This window comes from Diprion similis, chromosome 9 (assembly GCF_021155765.1).
Source record: "Diprion similis isolate iyDipSimi1 chromosome 9, iyDipSimi1.1, whole genome shotgun sequence".
Classification (NCBI taxonomy): Eukaryota; Metazoa; Arthropoda; class Insecta; order Hymenoptera; family Diprionidae; genus Diprion; species Diprion similis.
Genome location: NC_060113.1, coordinates 701,199 through 727,057, shown reverse-complemented (window position 1 = coordinate 727,057; position 25,859 = coordinate 701,199). Strand labels below are relative to the sequence as shown.

The 25,859-nt window shown below is 37.7% G+C and overlaps 1 protein-coding gene across 2 annotated transcripts in view; it reads left to right on the top strand.

The window, feature by feature from the left end:
- The first annotated feature begins 15,000 nt into the window (after window positions 1-15,000).
- LOC124410559 (protein sine oculis-like) overlaps window positions 15,001-25,859 on the top strand; it is a 36,966-nt gene continuing 26,107 nt past the window's right edge. Inside the window, exons 1-3 of one of the 2 annotated variants that reach the window (XM_046889033.1) lie at window positions 15,001-15,411; window positions 21,491-21,752; window positions 23,688-23,922. In XM_046889033.1, coding sequence (XP_046744989.1) covers window positions 15,082-15,411; window positions 21,491-21,752; window positions 23,688-23,922 — 827 coding nt within the window. In that variant the 5' untranslated portion in view covers window positions 15,001-15,081. Of the gene's footprint in view, window positions 15,412-21,469; window positions 21,753-23,687; window positions 23,923-25,859 lie in introns of both variants that reach the window. The other variant, XM_046889032.1, reaches the window with a different exon arrangement.

Sequence of the window (25,859 nt, the reverse complement as noted above, 5' to 3'; positions counted from 1 at the left end):
ACCGTTCATCAACGTTTCGTCATCATTCAACGCTGAAAATAAATAGCAATGATTTATGGATGAGAAAAATTGAAATTCGTTTCAAATCCTCTTAGCTAGAGAGAGAGAGAGAGAGAGAGAGAGACGGATGATTTTCTCTAAGAAGTGATACACGATACTCTTTTTCTTCATCGTCAAAAGTTCACCTCGGTCTTCTCAAATCAGGCATCCGTTTCTAGGTTCCGCTGACAAAAACGGTTACAGTTTCTTTTCCACCCACCCAACAAGTGTGTACAGGAGAAATATATATATATAAGAAAGCCTTTGCTCTACGTTACATTGAAGTGAGTAATCGAATTAGTCTGTAGCGTACAAGTGTAGGAAGAGAAGTGTAGGGTACACGCGTGTAGCAGAATACGTGGGTGGTGGAGGAATTAGCAAAGCAGGAAGCGAATTCGCTCGCGAGTGTACATATATTGACTGACCAACACAGAAATCCTGCGGTTGACTCCCCAAAAACCAATTTCCCAGAAACTGTCACCGCGAGAGTAGAAGCAGTCCATTCGATCCTGTCATGTGTCAAGCTGATTTCTAAAACCACAGTAGGTACGCCTGCTCCCTCCTCCATCCCTCCCCCCTCCTCCTTCCACGGTATTTCTTGGAAGCCTCGGCACACTCGATAAGTAAATTCGGTGCTCCGTTACCAGCTTGGTTGGTTGGTCAAAAGCTCTCTTTGTGGCTCGAAAGAGTCGTGAGACACTAGAATTCCGTGCTATCGAAGGTGTTTCTCTCCTTGGTGGTCCGGTCTTTTGTTTCAACTACTCATCAAACTAAAAAACCAGAGAATATGAGTGAAACAAATGTTGAATAGAATGTGAAAAGGACAGAGGTTTGAGTTAATGAGTCTCGACTGGTCTGGGCGATAAATCGTCGTCGAGTTGTTGCTGGTTTATCAGTATATGTACCTAGACGATGTTTACGACCAGTGATGTATTTACCGTATTGCTGGTTGTCATCTTGTTTTTTTTTTTTTTTTATAACAGCTTTAAAGTTTTTACTTGTCGCGTTCATCTTCTCGCTCTTGTGTGTATTTTTCAACCCTTTTTACACACGATATTATAACTGGTTGAATAACGCATCGTACAAAGCAGTGTTTCATAAACAGATAATGGAACACCTTTGTACCTTGTACACCATGCACGGGCCCACTCTCTATCCCTCTGGAGAGAACGTCTGTATCCAGAGACACGCAGACACTGTACGTGTGCACGCGGATGGTGGTGATATCGGGTTACTAACATCATCGAGGGCTGGCTCGTTGTGCTCCAGGGTACGGGGGTTCCGACGGGTTTCACGGGGGTGTTGCGGGGGTGATTCTCTACTCTCTATAGAGAGAAATAGGGATTGGACCACACACGGACCCGCTTCTATACCCAGTTGTACACCAGAGAGGAGGAGGAGGAGGAGGAAGAGGATGAGATGCGTTGCCTCCATTACGCCTTGTTTCTTAACCATGTGCCTGCCGGCCAGTACAAGAGGCATTTTGAATCGGAATAAACACAGTGGTCGATGCTCGGCTGTACGTGGGTACAGGTAAAGCAAGATTCACAAAAACCCATCAGCTTCCGAGTTAGGCTTGACAAAAGTCTGTAGGCTAGCTAGTGAGTACAGGTATATTAGTGGAGGATCATGTTGGATGATGATAAATGGGCTCTAAATGTAGAAAAAATTGCTCTCTAACTTTTTCACATTTTTTTTTATTCTAAACCCTTAGTGTCCTGTATATAGATCGTATATTCCACACGAGTCGTGGGTCTTTTAATTTAGTATATTATTTTTTTACCTGTCTTTAATCTTCTTTAAATTTCGAATCGTCGTTATTTTCGATTGAACAAGGAGAAAGTGTATGAGGAAATTGAATTCTAGTGCTCAAGAATTAAGTAGGTATCTATAGAAAAAATGGCTATCAGGAAGTCTCAGGGCGTTAAATAAAAATCTGAAAAAACTATAGATTTTTTTTTTTTTTATAAATATTTAAAACTGATCTATGACCATCCGATATTGAAATTCCAAATAAAAAAAAAAAAAAAACCATTTAACCACCACCCTCTGTTAAACTTTCCCTACTTATTTTATCTGCTGAATAAAAGGAACCACATCGAGATGCAACAAACAAAAGCCATATATAGACATAGCGTCTATATACACACAACGTTCGAAGTCAATGAATATTGTCAAGGAGTGAAGAAGCCTCAGCGGCAATGTTCGCTTGTGTGTATACACAAACTAACTAAGAGTAATTAACAGCTCTCCTATTGCCTCCGCAGGGAAGTAAGCTAATACTAACGTCGGGTTTCTTTCTTAAAGATTGAAACATGAGATTACACATTTTACCCCTCGACGATTGAGAGGGAGGAAGGGAGGGAGAGAAAAGGTACGGGGATGGAATAGAAGAAGCAGAAGAATAAAGAAAGAGAGAAAAAAAAAATGATAAAAGAAAAAAACGACAGAAAGATCGCAAAATACTTTACGGTTGATCAAATTTTAGGGACTGGATATGGGTGCATGCCTTATACTTCTTCATCTCCGTGGATGATTATCTCGGTCCGATTTCCAGACTCTGTGAGGTAAAATCGAGAGAAATCGATAAAACAATTAAACAAATTTTTAGAGAGAATCAAATCAAGTAAGCACTGAAAAAACCATCGTTATTATAAAATACACTAACGGCACAAAAGACAAAGCGAGACGGTCTTCACGTATAATCTATACACCAATACACACACAGTCAGAGAGCGTATATATGCTCGGTAGAAACGCGATACGGCTGTCGTGTGCTGGCGAACTCATATAATAATACTTATACGCACATACGTCTAGGTGTACGCACAGTTTGCCGAGTTTTTTGATTTTTTTTTTCGTTTTTTGGCCTGTGTCAGGGGTGGTGTTACCCCCCCCCCCCCCTTTTTTTACCTCGAAAAGTCACGGGGGATACCTATAACTAGATGGAACTGCGATACCATCGCGGAAACCTGCGCTGCGTGACATAGGTCAGGGGATGAATTCCGTTCTTTTTATTTCTGTGCAATTTTCCTCTTTTTGTTGATGATCATTTTTTATTTAGGTACTCGAAGATAGGTATATCGACTTTCCAAATTTATCGTTGATGGATAATTCTTATATTATAATATAAGAGAATAATTTCATTCAAGTGCGAAGAGGACGTAACAGTGTAAAATCTTTCGAAGTTCAGCAATACTCAGATACGTTGTTAGAATTTCGAAATCTCTGCACACTGATAAAGTTTTTTTTTGTGTAACAGGTGTAAAAAAAACTTTGCTTATTTCCTTATCCTGCGCGTTGGTTAATCCGTAAGTTTGTTTTGCCATCAGTTTCGGTGGCCGAACGATTTAGGCAGGCACGTGGGTGTCGATATCTAAACACTTCTTGTCCCTTGGTCGAGGAAGAAAGGAGGGAGGGAGGCTATTATTATACCATATAACACAACTATTATTACATTTCGAGGACACGAGCCGTTGCGATATACCCAAGTAAGACGGACGAAGGGGGAGGGAGGGGGGATGTTGGACGGATAGTAGGTATAAGTAGGATAGCAGTGCGTAAGGAATATAAATTTGCCACCCTTCTGTAACCAGATCACTTCCATTCCATTTGAAAAACATGTATAGATATATATGTATACATCAGAGCATACCGCGAAGGGACAGACGGAGATCGACTTACTTACCGCGGGACTTCCGAGTCCCTTGAGAGCCCTCGGGAACCCGGAGGAGTCGGCGGTTTTATCGTTTGCGCCCTTTGCAGGGTGATTTCGGTATCCCTCGGGAGTATTTCCCGTCCGATTCAACCAGCGGCGTTAATATTCTATAATTATTTTCACCACCCATCGACGAGGGATGAAGTGCCCGGCTGTGTAGGTACGAAGATCCTATCTGACCACAGTCAACAAACAGGATTAGCCTAAGAGAATATCAGCCCCGTGAGCCTCCTGATCGCGGTCTGCGATATTCAAATTGAACCCGCGTTAACAAACTTATCCGTTATAGTACACGCCCTCGATTTAACGATACGATAAAACCGGCCCAACTATATACGTATATAAGGATAAATTTACCTCGTGTAAGACAACTTCCGGGTTTTCCCTCCGACGCTTTTTACATACCTATATAGCTTCACTCTCTCACCCCTCCCTCGGGGTAATATACAGACTCTCAAGAGTGCGACACACCGGATTAAAAATACCTCCAACAAATTCTCCTTTTATATATATATATATGCACTCGTCCTCGCAGTAGTCGTAGATTAAACTCAGTTTTTTGCCTCGTAAAATCCCTGTTCACCAAACTTTTCTAGATCATCCTCCTCCCCCTCCCCCTCCCCCCTCTTCTCTTTCTCAGCGCTATGAAAATTTATGTGTTTTATAAACAATAAGGAAATCCTACCACCTTTACTCAGGTTTACCCATATATATATATATATATATATATATATATATATAACAACTTTCTCCCGTCTATAGTATTTTAATTTTATTTTTCTATTTTCATTTTTTACTTCAACTACTCGGCTTCTTTTCTCCCATAGGTACACTTTTTCGCTACGCGTTACGGGCTTGTTTAGATTTCTCCTAATTTGTAGCTCGCGTTACGTGGTCGTAAAATAAAAAAAAATTCAAAAAAAAAAAACCGAGGAAACGAACTGCCATACTCTCACGCCGTACGACATAAACATACGAAAAAGACCGTCTAAATTAGGGTGTAAAATTCATTTTGTGGAGAAAAAAAAATTTCTTCCGTTGTACAGACGCGAAAAGAAAATTTTCACGAATAAAACAGAAACGAAATAAAAGATGGAAAAGAAAAAAAAAACCAGAAAGAAGCAGAGATAAAAGATAAAGAGATAAGAGAAAGAAAGCAAAGGGTGAAGTTTTTAGGAAAGGGGGGAGGAAGGGAGTCTTCTTCTTCTTCTTCTTGTTCTTCTTCTTCTTCCTCTTCTTCTTCTTCGATTCATGAATATGCGTGCGGGCTAAGGGGCTGACTTTATTCTAAGGTTAGGATCAGCTCACAGGTAGTCCGACACCGTATTACGTTACTCCATAGCTGCCGGGGTTTTCAGTTAGCAGCCGTACGTCAGCTAACTTTAACTTTGTTTAAAATTAATTAAGTTTAGTCGCTACCGTCGTTTCGTTCTCGCTCTCACACGGCGCGTATCGTCGCTCATCCTGGTTTGCTCCGCAGTTGGCTTTCGGCTAGAAACTCTCGGTGATAGATTACTCCTCGCCAAGATCTGTTATTCCCGCTTCCTCAGAATGCGTCTAGATCTATGTAGATCGTCCCAACGTAGGAAATCATTTGTTTCGCACTTATTGTTGTTGTATATATATATATGCCGAATATTGAGGTAGGTAGAGCAACAAAGAAAGAAAGAGACAAATAGAAAGAAATATTAGAAGCAGAATCGCAATCTAGGTCTGTTAATTGCTGAGAATTCGAATATCTTTATTTCACTTCTCACGTAGGTATAAGGTTGGTTGGTACACACTTGTTGGTTGTATACCATAAGGATAGAAAATGTTGTAGCTCGATATTGATATCGATACGTGCAGGAACGCGCATCAAAGCCAAGTTGTTAGCTGACTTACGTCAGGTTTAACCAAGTTGTGGTTGCTGCATGACAGGGTCTCGCCTGTTCCACATTAGGTAGATATACGGCGCGTCAAGGTACCTAGGCTTGCGGGCGTGAGATAGAAATCGCAGTTTCATCGTATAATGATGAAGGTGTAACCTGCGTGCATGCAGTCTTCACGCAGGAGTCACGATTCGGGCAAGCAACAGTCCAGAATTAATTTATTCCCGTATTTTCATCCTCAGCATCCTCTTCTTATTCTTTTTATTATTATTCTTCCTCTTCTTCTTTTCCATACGTGCATGTTTTTGGATTCATGCGTCAATTCCCTTCCCTCCGTCGTCTCCATGGACACAGTGACATTGATCTGCCTCACGCCGGCTTCTGGTTGGTTAGGATAGGTTTCTACCGGCAGGTAGAAGAGAGATACCTACATGCGAACGAACAATCGATACGACCGAGTGCCCCGGCCGGTGGAGGAAGCAAGGAACCACGTTTCGCAAGGATTCACCGGGGACATCCGCTTTCGGAAACGAAGCACCGCTCGTCAGGGAAAACCACAAAACCAAACGCATCGCTACGTTTTACTCTCATTTTTCGAAGCTGGTTTCATTGCCGTTGACTTCAATCCCTTCAATCTCTGTGTGAACATCGTGCGAGGTTTTCAGTTATCGACTGTCTTCACAGCTGATTGCTGAAATTGTTTTATCAAATTTCGATATGACGTGAAACTTGAATATAAAATTTTTGTCCTCCGATAGGTAATCATTATCGTCATCGTTAATATCTCTACAATCTCTGGTCACTATTTCGATGACCATGGTTATAATAATAGTTAATAAAAATTTGTATTTCCATTGAAAAATAGAACGAATGATCTCCCGTCAAACGACCTGCAGTGATTCAAAACCGGCCGCAATGCACGGGATAAAAAACTCTGCTATGAGGGATTTGGCGCGTATTCTTACAGGCAAACAGGTATTCGCAATACTTTTATCAAAATGCAATTAAATTAAAGTTGTTTTTCCGTCCAAAAAACTAGGCCGAGAAAATATAATTAACGAGCCCATAACCACCTGTCGATTAAATGTAATTGATTTTTTTCAACGATCGATAGATGGTTTCGAAAAATTTGAGATCACCACCGGTTCGTAATTTTTGGAGCTTCATAGCTCACAGCGTCGTCAAGTCTTCGAAGAGAGATGAATTCACGAGGGGCGTTGCTGACGATCAGGGTTCATCCACGGCGTACGAAACAGCGCAAAAATCCAAACTCAACTGCAACGAAGTTCCAAAATATCATCGTGCGTCGCCTGCAATAATAACAGAGTTGAAAAAGTCATCGAGAATTTTTAACGAGTTTGATTTTCGAGGGAAAAATTACGCGAGAAGATCATCCTTAGCGGACTCTGATACTGTATGAATATTTGTGGATATCTTTCAAGCTGCTAGTTTTTGGTTTTTTCATTTTCCATATATAGGTTTCAGGTGAAAAAATGACGCTTTTTCATCCGAGTACGGCTCCGCGACGTCTTTCGCTCAGTTCAGAGACCCAAACTACTTTTCCCGTCCCTCAAAAACGGCTAAGTCTCAACTTACCCGGGAAACTAAAAGAATCTGCGTCGCTTCTAGCCGCCTCTTCTAAGAAGCCCAAGTGTCCAGGACCGAAATCAAAAAATCCACCTTCATGTCCACCTCCACCACGTTGCCCTCCTCCACCATGTCCTCCTCCGAAACCAAAATGTCCTCCACCTTGTCCTCCTCCGAAACCAAAATGTCCTCCACCATGTCCTCCGAAACCAAAATGTCCTCCGCCATGTCCTCCAAAATCTCCAGCTGATCGATCTTGTCAATGGGTTGAGGATCAAAGATTGAAAACTGTGTCCGCTTCAGTTTCATGTGGAATGACGATGAATGATTGGTTACTGAAGTTGTCAGAATCAGCACCACAGTTTAGGATGACGAAGGAGAGAAAACCGGGAGTCATAGAGTCGATGGAACGCGAGAGTCTGACAAATTGTGGTTCAAAGTCAGAGTACGGTATAATAGAAAGATTAAGCGGGTTTCAAGAGAAAGAAGAAGAGAAGTGGAGAGTGGACGGAAAACCGCAATGGCGTCAAAAGATTATTAAAAAGGATCGCGGGATCCCAGGAAGCGAGAAGAAGACCAAGAAGATAAATAATAAAGGTAATACCGGAAAGAAGAATACGAAAGATTGTAAAACGATGAAGAAAAAAGAGATCAAGAAGAACGGCGGGTGTGCCAACAGGCAGAAAAACAACAATTCATCCTGCGATGGAAAGAAGTCGGTGAAATATGTGGCAGGGTTTAAAAAAGATTCGTCCAATAATAAGCGGGACGCCGATTTCAGAAGTAAGAAGAACAGTCAAGTACCGTGGAAAAATAAGCCTGCAAAAAAATCAGGCGGACCAGTCTCGACTCTGCGTAAAAACACACTAGTGTTGGAATGGAAGGCTTCTCCAATCCCTTCCACCTCGTCACAAGATACCGATCATTCAACTTCCGCCAAGTTTTCAACGTGTAATATCTCCGCTCACTCTCGATCACCGTCGGTGTCGATAGAGGAAATGCCTCTTCGAGGATAACGCATCGAACATCTCACTGGACAAAAAACCGTTCGAAATATTTTCAGTTAGGTAAACGAAGAACGTTTGTTTCATGATCATTTTGAATAAGGACTTTTAGTCGAACCTTTATGGTTGTAAGGATCGTTTAACCAGCTATATAGTCGGACATCGTATGTATTTGGCAGTTGGAAAGTGTCGTCCTGCGATGGGCACCGATTATGAAGAAGAATCGAAGCTTCCATTTTGAATTGTGATTATTTATGAGAAAACGTGGATTACGGGTGTACACTAGGGTGTTTAAAAAAAAAGATGAATTTTTTTATTTTTTTATTCTTATGGTGTCCAAAAATTGATAGTATACCTAAAACCAAAAATTTTGGCGCCAATATGAACTTTTAATGTAAAATTACTTTAATTCTGTTAACCTGAGATTGTAAACTAATATAATAATAATATAAATATGGCATATGATATTTTTTTCTAGTTTTATTGGAAAATATAACTTTTTTAACTATTTTTGTATATAATTAAATATAAAAATTCAAAAATAAAAATTTCTCGTCTTATTTAAATATAAAATAAAGAAATGAATAGAGGCAAACCTTACTATTGATATTAAGAGCTCATATTGGTGGCAAAATTTTTGGTTTTAGGTATACTATCAATTTTTAGACACCATAAGAAAAAAACAAAATTCGTCTTTTTTTGAAGTGTACACTGTAGAGTATATACACACACACACACACACAGACACACACACACACACCGTAATTAGCTAACAATTGAAGTGTATGATTTGTTCTTTAGTCCTGAAGGATGTGGGGCATGTCGAGGTGAGGTGAGGTGAGGTGAGGTGAGGTGAGTTGCTTGTAGGTATTGGGCTTTGTGTTCCATGCGTGTGGAGCTTGCAAAGTAGTAGTCCATCCAGGGTTCTTGGTAGTGAATATTTTTGTGGCAGCAAGGGAGGATGAATGGGGAACGGCAGGGCAATTACAAGGTATTCAAGCGCTCTATGGGGCTCTGCATCAGAAGCTGGAGCATTCTATACCTGGCGCCTCCTCATCACCTGTGGGAACGCGATACGAGCATTTCACTGGCCGCTTTTCGCATTGTTACGCAACGTCCAGATCCCGAGGGATAAAGAAATCAATGTCACTCTCTATACTGCTGCAGTGGACGCCCGCCCTATTGCAGTCCATTGTTGTCGTTATAGCGATGCTCTTATTTCCGCGCACTTCATGCTTTCGTTATACATACTGTATATATATATAGGTATATATATATAGCCTGCATACCGAAGCATCCACAACAAGATTTCTCTAACAGTCATATACGGGTGGAAAAATCAATAATCAAGGAAACTGTAAAGTTTTTTACAAATTCACCAAAGTTCATTGTTTCGTATATAGCGTTTTAATATGGGTTTGAAAAAGTGCTGATTCACGCTCATCGAGTTTCTAAGTGTCTCTACCTCGCTAAAATACGTACGTGGCTCGTATATATATACGTCTGGAAATTTTTATCCTCCGATATTATTTGACAGTTTAAAAAATCGAACGGACACTTTTGAGTATGGCAGCTATAACGCTATAATGCAATGGGGTAGTTGAGTTGATCGGAACGGAGCGGTACCCATACCCCATTGTGAAAATCAATCAGCCCTCTTCAATTCATCGCACTCGCGTTGCTGGCTTCTATATAGTCTGGTTAAAGGAAGTCGGAACGGAAGGATGTAAGGAAATGGCAAGCATTGTATCGGTATGTGGTACGATGTGTGTATAAAACCTGCAGAATGTATCTTCAATCTTCAAGACTTTTACTTCAAAATATAATACCGAAATTTGAATTATACAATATTTTTGCCAGCACTGACTGGATGAATGAATATTGAGGGATTACTGCGTAATGATACGACGCAGGGTGAATCGCGGGTCTTAGATATAACGATGCCGGCGTTAATAAGGAGGGGAACGTTTCCAAGAGTTGGGGGTTCATGGAAATTTGATTCGTGACGAATCAACATGGCCGCGGAAGTTCCGAACCACGCCGTTCAGGGCGTGCATTGTACGGGGATGGTATAAATTGATTTCCACAATGCATGATACTTCCTATGATGTTAGGTTGGTATGTCATTAGGTTATGGCGCAAAAAACCGATTATTTTCTTTTTTTTAGTCTCGTGTGACAAAATGTTAGTATTTGATGTTTTAAGAGCCCACTCCAAAGGACAGTTGAAAAAGAAAAATTATTAAGAGGTCGCTCCACATTTTTTCAAACGTCAGAAATCGTCAAAAATCGATTGTTTTTTTTTCAATTTTTTTTCTCGTTACGGTATAATTTTATAGACAAAAAACAAATAAGCTTCCGAGAGTTTCAGTTAAAAATTTGAATTTTGAAATGTCGTTTATAATTTTTTTTCAATTTTTTTGGTGCATTTCTTTAGATTTTTTCGAACGACCTTTTAATATTCATATTAAAATTTCATCAATTTTTTTTTCTTTAATCTAGTAAGAAAGAATCGATAACAATACACCACGACATGAATTAAAAATCAAACAAAATACTGAAAATACAATTTTTTTAATTCAATTTTTTAACGATTTTTTGACATTTTTTAAAATTCGGAGCGACCTCTTAAAATTTATTTTTTGAGCTGTCTTTTGGAGTGAGCTCCTAAAACATCGAAAACTAACATTTTGTCTCACGAAACTCAAAAAAAAAAAAGAAAAAAGTCGGTTTTTTTGCGCCACCCTAATGTACATACATCAGGTCTACTGCACCAGTACAAAGAGGAATAAATTCTTTCAGCTTCTGTGTGATGAGAATAAAAGAAAGAACATAAAAAAGAAGATAATAAACCAGTAGATCGATCGTAGGTACAATCTGGTCGTCTATTATTATACATATTTTCATGCTTCCAAAGTAACTCCTTGACTTACATGCTATATATATATATATATATCTATACCATACCGACTGTAAGAAATTAGCTCTTCGTCGTCATCTGTACAACGTCTGTGCTGTTTCACGGACTAAAAATTATTATAGGTAGATACGCATAAATATCTCTCCTTTGTCACCCGTCGTTCAGAACCGACGCGACGGTAAGTTTTCTTTCCTCAAAATCCTAAACCGCGCAGCTTAAGAAAACTGTCGGGAAAGATTTTCATGCTGTTTATACAGAGGCAAAATCATGTCTAGTAGGTATGAAATCGGATGTGTTCCAAGGCATAAAATAATAAGGGACAATCGTTACGTTCATCTTTTGACATTAATTGTATTACTGACACTCACAGGATACACAGGATGTCGCGAAAGCGAAGATACGATTTGGTAGGTATATTGTGTCTGATCCATGTTGTACTACAGCTACGCCACGTGCATCTATATCCTTGACAGGATTTATGATCGGCTCGCGTGTAACTTGATGTAAAACTATTTATTAGCTACCTACCTAATACCTATATACGTCTATCGGTGAACTCGGTGAAAAAAATGGCCGATCAGAATTTTAATGACTGTACAAATTCTTATCACATGTGTTTTGTGCTCTTAACTTGTTTTTTTTTTTTTTTTTTTTGCTGTCGATAGCAAAGTTAAGGCGAAGAACGAAGGACCTGCAGGTTTTATAATTTAAATAAGCTTCTATATTAATACCATGGATGGATTATTTTATTCCCGAGGAAGTAATTTTATATTAACTTAGTGCGAATCAGGATAATAAGATGGATGTGTGTACGAGGTTGTTCGGGCGATTTTTCACCTTAATATTCTGATTATTGCAGCGATATGATCGTCGTGGTCGTCGTCAGACCGAAGTGCCATAATGTGTCCCAGCAGTCGACAGCCGGCGTTGTTGTATGATAAGAGTTTTAAAACCCGAGGCGTAAATATCTGCAATAGCGATAACAATAAACCGCTCTCCACAAAGTTCTTTTTCATTTTTTATTTTTTATCCTCCCCCCCCCCCCTCCATCTATCTCCTTCTTTCTTTCTCTGTCTGGTTCCGGAGAAAAGCTTACTCCGCACTTTTCTCTGCAGATCTCAAATTACTCCTCGCCAACACACCTCTCGACCCCAGATATAATATATGTGATATATACATAAGTAGGTACCTTATATATCTATCTACGTAGGTACGTAGGTATAATCAAGAAGGTATCAGCGCGCATAATGCATATATGCAATTATTTATCTCAAATGAATTATGATATGCAATTATTTCAGATTCGTATATCCCATAACGTCAAAGCCTCTATATAAGATCCCAACCAATCCTATATACCGCAGAAGTTTTAAATCTAAACGAAAAAAGGAATTGGTATAATAAAATCTTATAGTCGTATTATACGATGTAGAAAAGAAAGAAAGAAAAAATTGTAGTATTTCACAATTATATAAAAGTAAAACAAGTGTATAACGTAGGTACATTGTGAAAAAGAAGAAAGAGAAATTAAAATCGAGTAAAATAAGGCGCACACAAAGTATATAATCGTAATGTGGTAAAAATAAATGAATAAAAAAAAAAAATTAAGGAAACGACGAATGAATACATCACTAAGAGACACGGATTTCCTTGCGGGGAAAGAGAAGACCACACATGTGCCTATATCGCGCAGTTATCAAGCGATCGTACACATGCAAGTTGCGAATTATTGAGGTCTTTGAAGCGCGATAGTCGGTTCGGTCAACGACGACGCCGCGATAATTGCACAGCAGTAAGTAAGCATCTACAAGGCGTATTGTAAGTAGAAATTCGCAGGTATACTATATATACACGGATGAAAAGACTGGGGTAACAATGAAAGGTGTATATTCTGTATATTTAATACCTTCTGCCTAGGTCGGGTCCAATAGAGTTTTAGAATGGTGGTACTCGCCACGCCTGGTAGCCAATCGCAAGACGAGACGGCGGAGTCGTCATGGAGGCCAAACCCCCGGCCAATAAGCCTCCTGGCTGCGCATGACAACGAGGTCAGAACTGGGCCCTGCCGTTCGCCAGTTCTTTCGTAGGTGCGCATACGACAGCATCTCCGAGGCGCGTCGGTCGTGTTGAGAGTATGCTGCTGGTTGATACCCTTGATTATCGGCGCCGGGATATAACAACCATTGACTAAAACGAGAAAAGGGTTTAATTATTTATTCATCAATATATCGTACAATTGTTTTCCCGATTTTTCTTTCATTGTTATGTCAGTATCGTCTTATAACTAGTTACCACTTTGTTTAGTTAAAGGTTTTTTCATTATACACTTGGTTTATGATAATTGATTAAAACTGTGTTGCGAGGATAATGGAAAATGAATATATACAGTGACAGTGTGTAAATGAGATAATAAAATTGTGCGTTAGACGTATGTATAAACAGTGATATAGTGCGTGTGTAAAATATAATAATAAACAAAGAAGAAACAGGGGGTTCATGTGATAAATGTATACCTCCTATATAACTGGAAAGAGGATATATAAGAGTGTCGATGTCGTAAACGTTATAGAGTTTTAAAGAAGAAGAAATGTAACAGCCCAATTCTATGATCTAAACGTGCTTCGGCTTATAAATGAAGAAAACATTGGATCAAAACGAGAATCTGGCAAGCGGATGAGGAGAAGGAGGAGAAGGAGAAAGCGGAGGATAAGAGGAAGAAGAAGTATAAGCAGTAGCTGGTAATAGGCTGGGGATAATAAGACTGAGAAGAAGAAGCTCTCAAGTCGAACTAACCGAGAGACTATTAATAGACGACGTTGGAATCGAGATATTCCCAACTCCATGCAACGTGTATACCTACCGTATAACGTGTTCGGATCAGAGGATTAAATTTCGCGGTGCTTGCGGTATATAGACGAGATTCTCAAAAATAGACCATATCAACGTCAAGATAAACGGACACCATGAATATCGGTCATCAGTGCAATCGTACCAAAGTGCAATAACGATTCCGTGAAGTCCACTCTTTGGGAAGAACCAGCGTTGCTAGTGCTGTTCGTAACCCGAGAATACAACTTATGTGCGCCAAAGATCACGGCGACACCCGAGATCTCAGGAAAGCACCAGCACCAGCACCAGCAGCAGTAGCAGCAACAGCGCGACTCTAGAGTGACTAAAAATATCCGAATACGCGCGCGACTAGCCCACATTCATGTTCCTCGACACTGAACTACTACTCCTCTCTCTTGTACTGTGTTGAAAATTTTCGACTTACCGTAGACTCGATACTGACTGACTTACTTCAGTGTCTGGTGAATCATTGTCTATTTACCGGTATAAATTAGCTTTGGTCTAACCGATTTCGCGATCGTTTATAGTGGATCACATGCACCTTGCGGTTGCTTTCCATTTGTATACAGAGTTTAGTCTGCACCTTATCCGTCCAGCTAGTATCGCAGGGTGAAATAGTGTTCCGGTTCTTGTCTCGTGTACCCTCGGATCACGTCATGATACCTAGAACGGGATCGTCGAATGCGATAACAAACAGTGAATCACGGTGGTCAGGAACCGAGTGATCAACTGCACCAGAGTGTCGAAGGAAGGAAGTCGAGTAGCCCAAAGAACACCATCAACGTAGCACCGATTAATCAGGAAAGACAAAAAGACATAAAGTACGGATGGTGGTGAATGAGCAAAGGATGATCGGTGACAAGTGGACTCCAGTAGGACGATGAAGTGAAGGAGTGAATTCGAGTCGTGAAACAATCTCAGGACGAAAAAGTTCTCCGACTTTATATTCAGTGTGTGCCGACCTTATAGTCTGTGATCAGTGATAAACTGTTCCATCTATATAAGAAGGGTGATAAATATTGGCAGTACGTTCACGGTGGAGGTCGGATCCAGCGGAGTTGCAAGGGGCGGAATTGGCCCCGGCGATGAGGTGATGCTTGGTTACGGGGGCGCGGGGGCGAGCTCCGGGGTTCAACAGGCCATGGGCCCCGGCGGTAGCAACGACTTGCTGGGTCCGGCTGGGGACTACAGTCCCCAGGGGACCCCAACGCCCCTGGGTCATGGGTCGGGGGCCACCGTGATAGACGCCCAAACAGCCGCGAACTACGCGACGACCGCCGGCGGACCAACGACCTACAGCCCTCAGGATAGCCCGGCGAGTTCAGCCGGCGGCGGTGGAGGCGGCGGTGGAGGTGGTGGTGGAACCAATGGACAGTTACCGAGCTTTGGCTTTACCCAGGAACAAGTAGCCTGCGTTTGTGAGGTGCGTTTGTACATTGTTTGAAGGTATAGAGGTTGGTGGCTTCGATCGATCACGATCGATGGACGGTTTCGTTGGATGGTTAGTTTTTTTTTTTTGTTTTTCTTTTTTCACTGATTTTTCTTCTTCTTCTTCTTCTTCTTCTTCTTTATCGATCACGTTTCATCGCGAGAGCTTTCAATCGTAACTTAGGTAGGAGGGTAAATTCTGGAAACGAGGGGTTCGAAGGGGGGTGATTATTGGGGTTACCTTGTCGTAGAGTATCTAACGTTTAATTAACGTATCTAAGTTTTATATTTTTTCCTTGATTAATTCGACGAACTTTTGACTCTGTTATCCGCATCGATAAAAAGACGATGTTGAATTTTTGGTTGAACAGTGTGGAGTCCAGTGCAAAGGATTTGTTTGTGGTATAGGAATATTGAGATCGTGGTTTTTATACCCACGTAGGCAATTAATGAAGTAGGTATTGATCGATTGATTGTTGGAGGAATGAGTCGTGTAGGAACGCAACGTTTGTTGAATTAGACATTTGTCGAATGCCTGAGAAATTCTGACCAACTTACAATTACGTTGAGAGACAAAACAGAAGAACAACTTATGAGAAACTATCTTCAGGGAAATTTGGAAAACAAAACTGTATAATTGACACATATAATTCAGATTATTTGCAATTGTATGACAGACAGTTTTGCAGAGAAAGAGAATTGAATAAACGACCATTTGAATTGAGAGTTGGTTTGATTGTCAAAAATCTCGTGCATTTATATGTGAACGTAAATAAAAGTTGACTATAAAATTCAAAGACAAGACACACGTATTGTGCAGTTTGAATTGTCTCTTGCGATCTTCAAGCTCCTTTTCTCAAGTCATCTGCAGATCACACGATTAAACCAATAACATCCCTTATCATTGCTGCAGTGACCGTTAATTAGACTTTAGAATTTGCAAAGTCGTATTCATCGCCATTTTAGACTAGGACTCGTTGCGATACGATAAGAAACGTTTACGTAAACCATCATATTCGCCTTCGAAGATTGTGCAGCATGCAAGGCTCGCAGTTCAATTTCGCGTTTCGTTTATCGTTCGTGGCTAAAAGCTACATAAGAAAATCCCCAGGCTGGGTATAATGGTTTACACAATTCCCTGTGCGCCGACTAACCTCTACACAAAGAACGCGGTGCTGGGCATTGATTGTTTACACAGTCATACGAAGTCGATGTAAAATTGGCACCGATTACCCACAAGCTATTCCATGCCGTCCCGTCGCTCGGCAAGCGTAATCCGGTAATTCAATCGAGGCCACCACTCTAGTGGTCTCACGTCGTCACGTGACCCTCGGTATCGAGATAAATTAAGGGGGCTCATCCACCATGTGTTACATGAGTACCTATATGGAAAACGGTCGAATATATGTTATTAAACTTGAAACCAATCAAGATTGCAAGCTTTCATAATTTTCATTTTATTTGACTCTTGCACTCTGCTCTAAGACTTCCATAGAAACCATGAAAGAAAAAAACGTTGAAAACAGAATATAATACCGTTCAAAACAGTTCGCTATCCGATTTCAAAAGTGTTTGCCGTGCAAATGATCTTAAATTCGTTGTAAGATTCAAATCCAAAAATATATTTTTACTTTTAGCTTTGGCTCACTGTAATTTCAAATTTCATCCGCAAAGAAAAATTCTGGGTTAACAATTAAAAAAACGAAATTCTAGCCGTTTCCAAGTGTTCTTACACGCAACGCCGTGTATAATCAGTTTTTAATATTTATTTATAACATCCTCCCCCCTCCCTGATCCCGGCATATAAAACTTTCGTCACCTGTCAACCCTGTTTGTGCCGCGTTCCCTGCAGCAGCACTATAACCGAAACGGACTTAATGCAGCAGCAGCAGCAGCACTTTGAGAGTCGGACGTGTGAAAACGTCTTCTCGGCTTTGTGTATACACGTACCAAGTAAACGGTTTGCTACGCTCGCGACTATTTACAGCCACTATTTTAACCGTAATAATTATAGATCTTAACCCCCCTAGTTCTCCTCTCCTCCTCTCTGGATGGGCAGAGCATCGCTCTAACCACGTCGCATCGGCACCTGAATCCCATTGTTTCATCAAGTCGAGTCCCTTTTATAAGCTGCACCCTAACCTCCAATAACCACTCCTCTCACTACACTCCTGACTTCTTCAGATACTTGAGTACCATCGGAAATCATTTTTTTTTTTTTTTTTTTTTTTAATATTGCCACTTAGTTCCGATGCTCAGTTACTCCCTAGTTTTTTTTTTTTATTTATTTATTTTTTTTTTGTTGTTGTTTTTCCCCTAACGTGAAAAATCTCTCCAGAAATTGCGATTCGAAGAATGACACGAATCGATGACTGCATTACAATTGTTATACGTGTCGCAAGATGACTAACTACAGGGTGAATTAAATAAATGAAATCTCTTATTCTCGTAGTTTTCTATCGTAATACCAACGTGTCAGAATTTAGATTTTTAGGTCACGATGACTAAAATATTTTCATCCGAATAGATCTTTCGTTATTACGCGATTTTTTTTAAATCCCTGCATATCGCCAAGTGATTTACGATTCGGATCATCGCATATGAGACCTATATATTATATATCTATATATATATATATATATATATATATATACACCAAGTTATACCTCTTCGTGTATTAATACTATTAATAAATATTTTTTTTATCCCCGCGTATACGAATTGAATCATCAGGCATTTACGCGGTTATCACTCTCTCTCTCTCTCTTTCTCTCTTTCTCTCTCACTCGAAATTCATTTCTTACATCTCGTAACCTCTGCGGACTTGACGTTGCTTTGAAGATTCGCTATTTATTGCTTATAGTACTTGTATAAAAATCCGACACGATAGAGAACTGCCCGCGTGATATTGTAATTAGAATTAATTGCGGTCATATCCTTCCCCCCTCCCCCCCCCTCGGAATATATACTTTTATACTTTGTTGATTTTTCACGTCTCATTTTTAAACACAGGATCGTTGCAAATAAAGGACGAATTAATTCTGCAATACGAAAATGTCGAAGCGACTATTTGAACGAATTGAGGGGTGATTTGGGGGAGGGGGGGGGGGGGGGGGCAGCAGCGAAAACACCGCAATTGTTAATGAATAATTGGGGCAACATGATCGGAACGGATTTACCCTCGCGGAATTCGGGCGCGGCCCCAATCGGTTGCAAATAAATAGAAAAGAGGTTGACCGTCATTCGGTTTCAACACCGATGTTGCTGATCACCTGCACCAGAGTTACACGAGCTGCTAATGTATTATGTAGGTACGCTGCAGGTCCGTGTCGCTGCATTGAGGTGATAATGTCAGCGTATTATACGTGCCGATAGAATTAAGAAGCATTTCTTGTTTCTCTCTCTCTCTCTCTCTCTCTCTATATATATATATATATATAGATATATTCCCATGTCTCTCGTTCTAAGATAGATAAACGTAAATAGAACTTGGGCAAAGATTATTTCAAAAACCATCAATTCGCATAAGAGTATACTTTATACTTGCCGTTTCATGTACATACAATCGCATCGTTGCCGTGAATCGAAATACACATATAATATATCATTCCTCAAGATAATTGGCAAATGTTTTGCCCACGTATGTGTGTGTATATTATACATATACATATATATATATATATATATATATACATGTAGACAGTGAGCATTAGGTATGACAAACGTGATCAATCACTGTTCAGCGATAAATTAAATTAGATGAAATGAACGGACGAATAGAAAGAGAGAAAGAGAGGAAGGAAAAAGAAGAGGGTGTGAACGGAATGGAAAAACCTCGGTTTAAAATTATACCTCATCGCGTATCGAGTATAGTTATACATTTTTCCAATTTTTATACCCTCACGGTACGATTATTATTTTTTATTCATTTTTTTTTTTTTTCTGTGTGTTTTTACACATCACTTATTTACCGTATTATGTACAATATTGAGTAAATAAGTTAAAGCATGTGCACAATGTAATGGCTGAAAATAAACCCCGGGAATAGCTTATAATAATTTCTCTCTCTATATAATATATATATATATATATATATATATATATAATATACGTGTAGTATATAAACGGATATTGTAAATATCTGTACATTTATGCACGGTTTAATGTCTATAAAATATATAATAATCTTTACGATTTAGATTACCGCGGCAAGTAAAAATGTATATATATATATATATATGCATGTCGATACATTAAGATGAGGAAAAAAATTCAGTCTCTTGATATGTATAATACTTACATAGTAGAGGTATATACTCGAGAAATTCCGCGGCGTATGGAAAACGGTTTCTCAATATCTCGCGATAACCCGACCCCCCCCCCCTCCCCCCCCGCCGCCCCTCCTTCCGCCCCGCCAAATATAAAATACAGATACAATTTTACGGATGAAAAATGACGAAAACTATAAATTTCGATCTTTATAGATACGTGATTCGAATTAGAAAAAATTACATATGAATATTGTTATGTGTGTATAAATTTTTTATGTTGAATATATATGCATAATATATATAATTATGTATGAATTCGTTTTTTTTTTTTTTTTTTTTTTTTTTTTATCATCATTCCAACGAAACCCATCAGAAGTGAAAGATAAACGCAAAGAAACTACAATTATTGTATTATATGTATATGTATAAATAGATAATTTTATTATTCTATCCTTCTATATCTATTCACCTATATATATATATATATATATGTATGTGTATGTGTATGTGTATACATGTATATATATATATATATATGTATATATATGTGGTCGTTGCACACGTTAGCTCCTTGCCCGCGTCACACGAAAAATATTGTTTTTTTTTTTTTTTCAAAAATATACCCGAACATTAATAATTGAATATCGTGTATATTTAAAATATAGATAGAAAGTAAAACTTTCTTTTCGACCGTAGTAAACGAATGATCGAGTAACCGAGGAATAACAAAAAACCAAGAAAAAAAAAAATCTCAATTTAGCCTGAAAATTATCGTTGTTCAAAATTGAAAATTAATTGAAAATTAAAAAAAAAAAAAAACAGAAAATCGATAAACAACGATGAATTGAAAACTGTGCAAAGAAATGGCAAAAAATTTCATCAACTCGATCGTATAACAATATATACCTATTATGCATTGTATATCCTATACTTATCGTGTGACGTGGACGCTAGTTGTCTTGTATACAGCGAAAAAAAATAAAAAAAAAAATGAAAACAACAAAACAGAAAAAAAAGAAAAAAAAATAACAATAATAATAATAATAATAATCAGCTTGAGAGTAAAATTAGAAAAAAGAAAAACAAGAAAGTAAAGCAGAACAAGAGAGAGAAAAAAGGGTAAAAAGAAAATTGAAACGTAAAAATTTTTTCCTTTGCAGTAAATTTTGTCAGTGAGAGAAATAATCGTAAGAAAGTGGAAAGAAGGAGGAAGAAAAAAAGACAAATAATTGAAGGAAAGGAAAAAAAGATCGTTTAAACAAAAAATTTTACATTATAATAGTATATGTATATATATATATATATATATATATACTAGGATAGATGTAAAATTTTTTGTTTAAACAATTTTGTTTCCTTTCCTTTAATTATTTCGTCTTTTTTTCTTTTGTTTTCTCTCCTTTACGATGAAATTGCGACGCGTAACAGTCACGTGACTTGGGAAATATCTGTTCGAGTAGTGAATGACGGAAAGACAAAAAAAATAGAGAAAAGAAGAGATTGGCAAAAGATAAAAGATACAAATAAAACAATGAAACAAATAAATAAATAAATAATTTTTACCTAACAAGAAATGAAAATTGCAAAAAAAAAAAAAAAAAGAAAAAAAAAAATAAATAAAATAAAAAAAAAAAAAAAACCTGTAAATTAGAAACAAACGTTTTTGAGAGATACTATTTTTTTGGAATTGAGAAAAAAGATACAAGATAAACTAGATTAATAGGAGGTCGCGTTATCGTCATTTCGACTAACAGTGTGCCCCTCCTGTCTATCGTCTTCAAGGCGATGGTGTCGTCTGTACAGGTTCTCCAGCAAGCCGGCTCCGTCGAACGTCTCGGAAGATTTTTGTGGTCCCTACCGGCGTGCGCGAGATTGCACAGGCACGAGAGCGTCCTGAAGGCGAAGGCGATCGTCGCCTTCCACCGTGGCAACTTCAAGGAGTTGTACCGGATACTGGAGAGCCACACTTTCAGCCCTCACAACCACCCGAAACTCCAGGCTCTATGGCTGAAGGCCCACTATATAGAGGCGGAACGACTCCGGGGAAGACCTCTCGGTGCCGTCGGTCAGTATCGATTTATTATCGCAACGCGTTTATCCTGACACCCAGACGCAGCAACCACCACCACCACCACCAACTACTACCTACGCAATACCCCGCGACTTCCGAAACGAGAAGGATGTTGTTTTTTTTTTTCAATTAATGTTTTTTTTTTTTTTTTTTTTTTTTTGGTTTGCTTTTTACCGAAAAACTATTTTTTAATCGGAAAGACATTTTACCGTTGCTCGGGTTACTTGGTTGTACAGTTTTTGATTTTTTTTTTCTTCAACGAAAATCAATGGGTTACTTGATTGTACAATTTTTGAGTTTATTTGATTTTTTTTTTTTTTTTTTTTTTTTTTTTTTTCCCAACGAAAAACAAACTTTCAATCGGAAAGACATTTTTTCGTTGCTCGGGTTACTTGATTTTACAGTTTTTGAGTGTTTTTGACACAAAAAAGAAAAAAAAAAAAAAAAAAAAAAAAGCGATCAAATTCACTCAATAATTTCAAATATATTTTCAGAAAGAAGGTTAAGCTTTGAATTTTTCATTGAACCCATTCTGCTGCAAGCAGAAGCATGAATCAAATTTTTACTTTCCATTAACTTATCATCTCCCTTTTGCATATCGATACAATGTTCATGAGAAATTTAAATGAAAAAAAAAATTACACATAACGCTATCAGATCGCTTGCATCTTGCCTCCTTTTTTTTTTTTTTTTTTATTTCTTTTTTTTTCATCATTTCTTTGAATTCAACCGCACGCTTCCTTCGTACATTCTGTTCCTTCCGCGCACTCTCGCCAAGTGAAAAATTATGTTACGCAATGCGGTTCACCGCTACAGCTGCGAATTAACTGATTTAATTGGACTTATTATAATCAACTGGAAAATCCGTAGTTTTTACCCAATAGAGATATTGTATATATATATATATATATATATATATATATATATACACACCTAATATAATAATCTCTATATATGAAAAAAGTGCCAATGAGGAAAAGAAATGATAAGAAAAAGAAAAAAAAAAAAAATTAAGAAAAGGAGGAAGCGATCCCGTGGCGTTACGTGTATTTTTATTATTATATATTCTATACATATGCATCATTAAACCACATACGTATCCGCTGTGAAATAATCGTTTATGTGCGTAAATAAATAAATAACGATAGAAATTATACGACTGAAAGTAAATGGGGAAAAAACGTAACCGCGAGAATATACCCAAATGGATGGAAATAAATATGGGCGTTAGCGATTCATCATTTTTTTCCTCATTCTTTCCTTTCAATCAATCATTCTTTCTTTTTTTTTTCACGGACAAACTCGAAGAAGGAAAGTTTTTTTCCTTTACTATATATATATATATATATATATATTAGGGTGGCGCAAAAATAATCGACTATTTTTTTTTTTTTCGAGTCTCGTGTGACAAAATGTTAGTTTTTGTTGTTTTAAGAGCCCACTCCAAAAGACAGTTCGAAAAAAAATTTTTAAGAGGTCGCTCCACATTTTTTGAAATGTCAGAAATCGTCGAAAATCGATTTTTTTTTTTTTTTTTTTTTTTTTTTTTAATTTTTTTTCTCGTTACGGTATAATTTTACAGACAAAAAAAAAATAAGTTTCCGAAAGTTTCAGTTCAAAATTTGAATTTTGAAAGGTCGCTGATAATTTTTTTTCAATTTTTTGGTGCATTTCTTTAGATCTTTTCGAGCGACCTTTTAATATTCATATTAAAATTTCACAAAATTTTTTTTCTTTAATTCGGTAAGAAAGAATCGATAACAATACACCACGACATGAATTAAACATCAAACAAAATACTGGAAATATAATTTTTTTAATTTAATTTTTTGACGATTTTTGACATTTCAAAAAAATTTCGAGCGACCTCAGATTCTCGTGTGATATGATTTTGAAAATATTTTTTTATTTTTTTTTGTTCAAAAACAGGCAAATACCGCGTTAGACGCAAGTTTCCTTTGCCAAGGACGATATGGGACGGCGAAGAGACTTCGTACTGTTTCAAAGAAAAATCCCGTAGCGTCCTGAGGGAGTGGTACGCCGCGAATCCTTACCCATCGCCGAGGGAGAAACGCGAGCTTGCCGAAAGCACCGGACTGACGACGACCCAAGTCAGCAACTGGTTTAAAAACCGAAGACAAAGAGACCGAGCGGCGGAGCACAGGTGAGTTTTTGAAAATCGGTTAAAATAATTCATCAGTTTTACAAAATTCGAAAAACCAAACACCAGATGGTATCCATTTTCGGTCGCGATATCAGCGAACTTGGCCCGAAATTTTTTTACATCGCTCTTCTCACTTTTGTTTTTTTTTTTTTTTTTTTATTTTTTTTTACACGGTTCGAATTTACTACAATTTTTCAAAACCAGCTTATTCCTCGACGACGGTAGGTATATTTAAAAATCTGAAAATATATTCCGAAAAATCATGTGATCAGGTGTCGAGTTTTTTTTTTTTTTGAAAAGCTTTTAGAGCCTGAGTGCGGCTTTTACTGGTAGAAAAAAAGTTAGAAAAATTTCAGAAAAGGGACTCGTTTTACTGTATCTTATTGCAGTGAAGCATTTTCGTATGTCGTACCGGATTTTGAAATTTTTTTTTAGATTTTTTGGGACCATTCAACGGTTTGCAATTTTTTTTTAAATCACAAAAATGAAGAGGAAAAACAAAATGTCTTCCGAAAATTGTCAACAATCTGGTATGAAATATGAAAGTATTTCGGCAACCATCCGTAGTAAAACGACTCCCGTTTCTAATTTTTTTTTTTACACTTTTTGTATCAGAAAAAGCTTGAAACCAGTAAGAATTAAAAAGCTCTCCACTCCTGCTGTGAGTTAAAAAAAATGTTCATACCTGAAACATGATTTTTCAGAATTTTTTCAAATTGTGTCGATCAATAAGTTTGGTTTTGAAAAATTTGTAGAAAATTCAAGACGCGTAGAAAAAATGTGTGTATAAAAAAAAAAAAAAACAAGAAAATCCTCCAAAAAATTTCCAACCACATATCCAAGGTATCCATAAATGTTTTAAATATACGCTGACAATGATAAGGAGAGAAAAATTCATTGAATTCGATGAAATAATCATTTATTTGCTTCGATTCTAGATACGCATGTCAAAAAAAATTTTTATTTGATTTCGAGTAACCCCTTTTCAATCACTCTTTTCTCCCGATGTACGAAAAACTACGAAATATAAAAATCATTTAACAGTTGGTTCAAATATTCTATACACGTAAAATAATATTTCCGCGTAGGTATAGCGATACAAGCAATTGCTGGAAGTAGCTGTTTTCACACGTGATCTGGGCGAAATCAAGGAATTTCCTGGTTCGTCTATGTATATATATATACATATATATATAACCAGGAAATTCCTTGATTCCTCTATGTATATATATATATATATATACATAGACGAACCAGGAAATTCCTTGATTTCGCCCAGATCACGTGTGAAAACAGCTACTTCCAGCAATTGCTTGTATCGCTATACCTACGCGGAAATATTATTTTACGTGTATAGAATATTTGAACCAACTGTTAAATGATTTTTATATTTCGTAGTTTTTCGTACATCGGGAGAAAAGAGTGATTGAAAAGGGGTTACTCGAAATCAAATAAAAATTTTTTTTGACATGCGTATCTAGAATCGAAGCAAATAAATGATTATTTCATCGAATTCAATGAATTTTTCTCTCCTTATCATTGTCAGCGTATATTTAAAACATTTATGGATACCTTGGATATGTGGTTGGAAATTTTTTGGAGGATTTTCTTTCTTTTTTTTTTTATACATACATTTTTTCTACGCGTCTTGAATTTTCTACAAAATAATATATATATACACACATTAACTAGGCATATTCCTAAAACTCTAAGAAGGAGAAGATAAGATAAAGAATTAAAGAGGGAAAGTTGATTGCCTAATTAGAATCTTATTATACATATGACTGTGCGTATAATAAGTAAAAAAAAACCGCAATAATTATTATACATGGTATATAATGGGAAGGAAACTATATTGCCATTTTAAAACGATAATTATATCGCCGCGTTAAATTTTTTTTTTTTTTTTTTTTCTATTTTTCTTCTTTTCTTTCCTT